A 6,503-nucleotide genomic window follows, 5' to 3' on the forward strand; every position below is an offset into this window, starting at 1 on the left:
ATGGCTATCGTGAGTGGTATCACCGTGTTCCGCGGGTGATCATTGACTCGAGAACGTGGAGGCGGAGTGGTGCGACAATTAATTGTCGAGAAATTGACGGTAAAAGTGTATCACGCTGCTACGTGCCTTGCCGGAGTGGCAAGATGGCCGGTTCCCCCCACTCTCGTGCCTCCGCGTGATAATCTTCTAATAGAAGTTGTGTGGAAATTAGCCCTTTTCAGGGCTTAAAAAGGACTCAGTGCACTCCGTAGCGGTTCTCCAGTGGTCATTGGCGCGTTCCCGCACCGGAGAAGTGTCGGATAACGGCGGTTTCACGGGACTTTCCGTGAGGGACGGTTGCCGTTTAACACAAAGGACGGGTGTTGTAATGGCCGCTCATGTGTGGCGGGCCATATAGACGGCACGGCCCGAGACGTTTCTGCTGGTTGACGAGTGGAATCTCGGTCTGTATTAAGACTTTGCGTGTACATAGTTTCGTCTGTGATTGTAAATTAGCCTTAAGGATTTGCGCGTGTTCGCGTATATGGTGGCTGCTGCTTCGGTAGTACCGCCATTTTGTGGTATCAGCGGACATCGTCTGCGGGGAGTTCTCCCCTGCGTTCGTGTCTTGACGACCGGGCGCTATTTCCCGGCGGCGGAGGGATACGCGGCGGCGCCGTGATCGACAGTACCGCCGCCATTGTGTCGGCCGCGTGCTCGTCGCGCGGATTTTCGCGGTTAAGCGTGCGGAAGATTATTAATTAAATTATTTTCGCGGTGCCCTTCTGGGCCTGTTTGAGGGGCGCCCTTGCGTCGTCGCGTGTGCCGCGGTCGGGTGGTTGGTGGCCGTCGCGCGCCGTGTGCTCTGGCCCCGCGTGGCGTACTCGTTCTCGTCTTCGAGACGGGCCACGTAGTATAACGTCTTCTGCGCGGGTGACGGGCGATCCCGCGCTTTTTCTAAGCCGTGGTGACTCGCGGTGTCGTGCTGGCCGCGGGGTGCGGTGGCTGCTGGCCCCTCGTACTCGTCGGCGAGGTGGTCTTGCGGACCTTGTGCGTGGTGTAATACCGCCTTGCGGGCGGTTTAAGGACGGCACCTTGCAATGCGAATTGTGGATTCGCCTTACGCATAGACGATAGCGTAGTGTAGCATCGCCGTCGGCGGCGTGTCCTGGTCCTCGGCTTTGACGTGCTGAGGGATTGAGGTTAGGAGCGCCGTTGCCGGCGACGATTTTAGCGGCGGGGAGCGATATGGTATCGCCATATTGAGGCGACGCGTGACGTGTCGGACTCCCGGTGCGCGTGTCGACGGGAGTATTGAGGGATTACCGCGGTCGCCCGGGGCGGTCGGGCTCGGGGCGGGACTGTGTGTCTGTGTGTTTTTAGTGTGTATGTGTGGGCGGGCTGCCCGTTTATGTGTAGAGTCGCGAAATGTGACTTTTAGTGTGGGCACTCTCGGCCGGTTTTTTGCGCGAAATCGGAAATTTTTTACGACTTCAAACGTCGGGGGTGGATCTGTGGGAGGTGGTGATCGCGACCATATACTCGGATTTGACTTTAAAAATCCTGTTGGTGTCAACCGTTTCCCTAGGTGATGTGAACGCGGCGATAGGGCGCGGCAGTAAAGTCACCATATTGTCGTTCGCGCCGTGACGTGTCGGATCGCCTCCTCGTTCGGCGCCTTCTGCGGGGAGTGCGAGGCCCTCCGAGGGGCCGCGAGTGCAGGGGGGTGTTCCGCGAGTCGTGCTCGTGCCGTGGCATTGGTGGCGGCGATCGGCGGAGTCGCCTTGAGCCGTACTAAGTGTCGGAGGTGACGCGTCGGATTCGTGCCTTGGAGCTGCGGGGGGCCCCGTGCCGGGGCTCAACGAGTGTGCTGGAGGCTGGTGTCGGCCTCTCCGTGCGCGGGGTGCTCGGGCGTGGTCGTGCGTGCGCGGGCGATCCCCGGGTGACGCGCGGATCGCGGGCTTCGTGTTCGGCGTGGTTCATGACGTGCGGAGCTTTGCCGCGTGTGTGAGGGTGCGCGGGGCGAGGGGCGGGTGTCGGCTTTTGTCGCCGTCGAGTGCTCCGCGCTGTCTTTTGTATGTCGGTTGTGCCTTTTAGTGTTGTGCACGTCTTGAGAGGTTGCCGGTCGCGGGCATATGTCGCGGGCCGTAGGGCCGGTTTACATGTGACGGCGAGTGTTCGGGCGCGTTCGTATTCCGGATGAATACTTTGCTCGGGGCTCGGGGAACGTAGACATCGTTCCCGTCGGCGGGATTAGTGCGCGCCACAGTCTTGGTGATCGCGGTGGCGCTCGTGGTCGTGGCGGCGCTCGCGATCGTGAAGACGCGCGCGATTGGTCGGTGCTCTTGCGCGAGTGGCGCTCTGAGGTGGAGCGCGTGTCGCGCGGTATTTTGGCTGGACGTTGTTGCGCGGCGCTTGATACGCGCCTGCCACGTCACTTCGGGCTTAGACTTCGAACTAAATTCTGATCCTGAATAAGGTTACAGGACGGTAATACCGCGTGCTTCGGGTGGTGATCGCGCGCGTGAATATTGAGGAAGTCGCGCGATCTCCTGCTCGGCTGGCTCGCGGGGTGTGTCGTGTGTGTCGGGCTCGAGTGTTCTCGTTGTGTAAATACTGTACATACCGTTTTATACATATTGTCGTAATTAGTGACGGGCGAAGGTAAGGTTATCTGCCCGTCATTAACTTGTCTGTTTCAGATAGACGGGTGCGCTTGCCTTTATCAAGGCACGCACTGGGAAAAATAAATTGCTGCCCTGCCTCGTTTCACGACAGCGGAGGAACGCTTGTATATATATATTTACATCTTTTATTGTGTTTCCTGCCCTCTTTCTTTCAGGAAAGTGACCGGGCGTCGCGAGTGCGGGGGGCAGTTTGTTACGCGTGTGAGATGTTCGCGACGGTCTGACGGTTGAGGTTAGGCGCGTCGCGACTCGAGAGGAGGTCCGCGGGCTAGAGGCTCGTGACGAGTTGAAATCCGCGACGTGTAGAGGTTTGGCGCGTCGCGAATTGCGTTCGGGGAGGACTTAAGCGGAGTCTCCGTATGTCGGGACGGGCCGGACTCGTCTTTGAGGTTAGAGTCGCGCTTGACTGACAACGAGGGCGGAGCGGTCGGCTGCGGCCGGGCTGTGTTCTTCCGGCCTGTGCTTCAAGCACTCGGGCGTTATTTGAGGTAGCTTCGAGCTATCCGTGTGTGGGATGTTCGTGACGGTCTGACGGTCGAGGTTAGGCGCGTCGCGACTCGAGAGGAGGGCCGTGGGCTAGATGCTCGTGACGGGGTGAAGCTTGAGACGGGTTGAGGTTAGGCGCGTCGCGACCTGCGTTCGGGGAGGGCTCAAATGGAGTCTCCGTATGTCGGGATAAGCCGGACTCGTCTTTGAGGTTAGATTCGCGCTGGACTGACGGCGAGGACGGCGCGGTCGGCTGCGACCGAGCTGTATTCTCCCGGCCTGTGCTTTGAGCACCCGGGCGTTATTTAGGGTAGCTTCGAGCCAATAGTAGCGGGGCTAGAGAGTCGCGCTTTGAACGTGGATAGTGCCTCTCGCGTCGCTCGCTGCTTGTGGAATATACGGTGTTGGCATGTCCACGGCAGTTTGAGGTTAGGTGGTAAAATAGCTTTATGTCGAGGGGATTGCGGTCGAGGTTAGGTTCTCCCGCACTACGTCCGACGACAGTAAGACGCATAACATCGCTGACGGATATGACAGGCGGGGTGGTGTCCCCCTGTCAAGCGTAATAATTAGGTGGCTCGCGGCGACGGACAATCGGTCCGATCATTTTTGAAGAATTGTTGCCGCGATCTATCTTCTCCACGGCCGACGGACTCGGGCGGTTCAGCGGATGTTTCCGTCGCGCAGATATGTCGTGTAGCGTGTAAGATACGCAATAGACTCGAGCGCGTACTATATAGTGCATAGACGCATTATCTTTGTCGGATAGCAGGCTTGAGCTGGTTTAAGGCAACGGACGATCGGCCTGCCACTCGGGTTCTGCACTCGGTCCGTTCTTTTCGGCCGATGATCTCGTGTAGAGAGACGGACTTATCCGTCGCGTAAATCGTTGCGAAGCATTCGGAAATGCATGATAGACTTGCGCGCGGAATCTAAGAGGGGCGCTTTGCGGTAGCATTAGTGGCGTGCTTTTGCACAGAATAAGAGACGGATCTGGGTCTGTTCTCGTGTGGCGTTGCCCCGTGAACAGCACTTGGTATTGTTCATGCAGGGAAAAGAGAGCAGCACCTTCTTAACGGAGTACTAGATTAGAATAGAAGTACATTCAGTTCGGTGCTGCCCTAAATCATATACGGTATATATCAGGCAGCCTTTAGGGCCGGGTACATAGTAAGACTGATACCGCGATATTGACGCGTTGACGCGAGGGTGGCGCAATGGCGGCGAGTGATTGGCCCCCCGTCAGCGGTTATTGCGACGATTATGAGGACTTTGATTTAGATTATAAGGAGGAGTTAGATGAGGAGGAACTCCCGATCAGTGTGGATCGCGCAATTTCTGCCTATCGCGAGTTGAAGAGTAGGGAAGCTATAAATGATAGACATTGGATGCGCGGGCTGGACCTGAATTCGCGGCGCTCTAATGGTCAATGGAAGGCGGCGATCAATGGGGTGATTAAGCGGATGGAGACAGTCTTCTTCAGATATGAGGACGAAGTGGAACAGTGGATCAAGGAGTGGTCAATACCCCTCGGCTTGGGCAAGGTGGACCCGCTCAAATTATACTTTGATAGAGGGACTCAGACCGAGAGGGCCTCTTCCCCCTCCTCGAGCGAAGAGGAGGGGGAGGAGGAGGAAGAAGAGGAGGATTATGACACGGAGGATAGAGGAACCCAGACTGATTTAAAGATGTATCTCATAAATGAGATAAAACGGGAATCGGTAGGCGTTCAAGTGACGGAGCGGCGATCACTAGCATCTATAGGTATCCAAACGGAGGTGGAAACTAGTGAGGAGGACGGACCGCCTGAAGAGGCGGAACGGACGGAGGAAAAGGCTACCCAGACTGAGGGGGAGCCTAATCAAAGGACGGAGTCCACGCAGACGGACTTACAGGAGGAGAATCGCCCACGCGAAGACGCGCTGGCCACTGAAGCGGGGAAGAGTCGGGGCTTGCCGGTGATGACTGTAGCTGTACAGACTGATTCCGGGCTTGGCCCTGACCTGCATCTTGAGGGGCAGACGGGGGTCTCGGTACCTGATGCGCCACAAGTAACGGTGTCGCCCATGGGTGATGACACCATCTATCGCCTGTTGCTGGACCATGGTGCGCAACTGGCCCTCATAGCCGAGAGTCTTGCGCGTGTACGCTCGGATGTGGACTCGGTTATGACCGGGCACCCTGTGGAAGGAAGTACCGCGCGGGAAAACAGAGCCGCCTCTCCGGAGGCTGCTTCTACCCCGGTCATGGACCGATGTAACTCCCCTTTGTTCACGGAGGTGGTCAAAGGGAGGAGGAGGAAAAAGAAGATACTGGAGGGAAGGACCGCGGAGGCCGGTCTTGAGGTATCTCCTACTGAAGAGATAACGAGGCCTGGTGGTGGTGACAATGGTCACGCCACCCCGAGGACTGTTAAGAATGGCCGTGACTCTCGAGTTGCGACCATCTATATTCAAGAGGTTACGGATGGCCCCCCTATAAAGACTCTGATGGAGAGGGCCACCAAGCAAGTGGTGCTCAGCGAGCTCGGTATCTCCGGAGTTCGCATGCGGTACGCTGGACGGAGGACCTACATTTCGGTTCCTGGTATAGACGGTACTCGTAAGGCTGGACTCTTGGCAGAAAAACTACGAGTGTTGTATGGCAGTGACGCGCAGGTTGTAGTCCCTGTGCGTTACAGGGAAATGTATGTCAAGGGCTTTGACGAGTTGACCACGCGCGAGGACCTTTTGTCCTTGATTGGTCGTGTCGGTGGTTGCTCCGCTACGGAGTTTTATGTGGGTTCTCCGATTAGAAGTCGGGAGTGCGGCCGATCCGTGTGGATTCGTTGTCCGGATCATGTGCACGATAGACTAGTTCAGGCCGGTAGTATTAAGCACGGATGGTCTCTCCTGAGATTTGTTTCTCTCAGGGACAGGCCGCAGCAGTGCTTCAGGTGTTGGCGCTTCGGCCACCGGAGGGACAGGTGCCGTGCTGAAGAGGATAGAGCAGGTTGCTGCTTTCGATGCGGGAAAGAGGGCCATGCTTCCTCGGACTGTAAGGGGGAGGTGTGTTGCCTGATCTGTAAGGACGATAAGAGGGACTTCCACCACAGAATAGGATCAGCAAAATGTGCTGGTCTGGATTACTGTAAGGAAACGTAGGTTGCACCCTATATAGATCGAATATAGAATGTAAATAGGCAGGAAGTTAATATAATATAGGTAGGATAGTTGTATGCACGAGATGCATCTATGACAGCTGAATAATAGCCCGTGGTGTAGTTGAAATACCCAGGCACTGTGGGAAAAGTTGCGCGAGAGGATGGCGTAACTGTTTGTTACACAACGCAGTTGGTTAACGCGTATGTGG

General features: G+C 56.6%; 1 protein-coding gene across 1 annotated transcript; it reads left to right on the plus strand.

Moving 5' to 3' along the window:
- Positions 1–4,369: 4,369 nt before the first annotated feature.
- Positions 4,370–6,295, plus strand: LOC105555707. Its single transcript, XM_012002746.1, has one exon. It carries the CDS (start codon positions 4,370–4,372, stop codon positions 6,293–6,295), a length of 1,926 nt encoding a protein of 641 aa, XP_011858136.1.
- Positions 6,296–6,503: the final 208 nt, after the last annotated feature.

The sequence above is a fragment of the Vollenhovia emeryi genome, unplaced genomic scaffold (genome assembly GCF_000949405.1).
Source record: "Vollenhovia emeryi isolate VEMERY1.0 unplaced genomic scaffold, V.emery_V1.0 DF940846.1, whole genome shotgun sequence".
Classification (NCBI taxonomy): Eukaryota; Metazoa; Arthropoda; class Insecta; order Hymenoptera; family Formicidae; genus Vollenhovia; species Vollenhovia emeryi.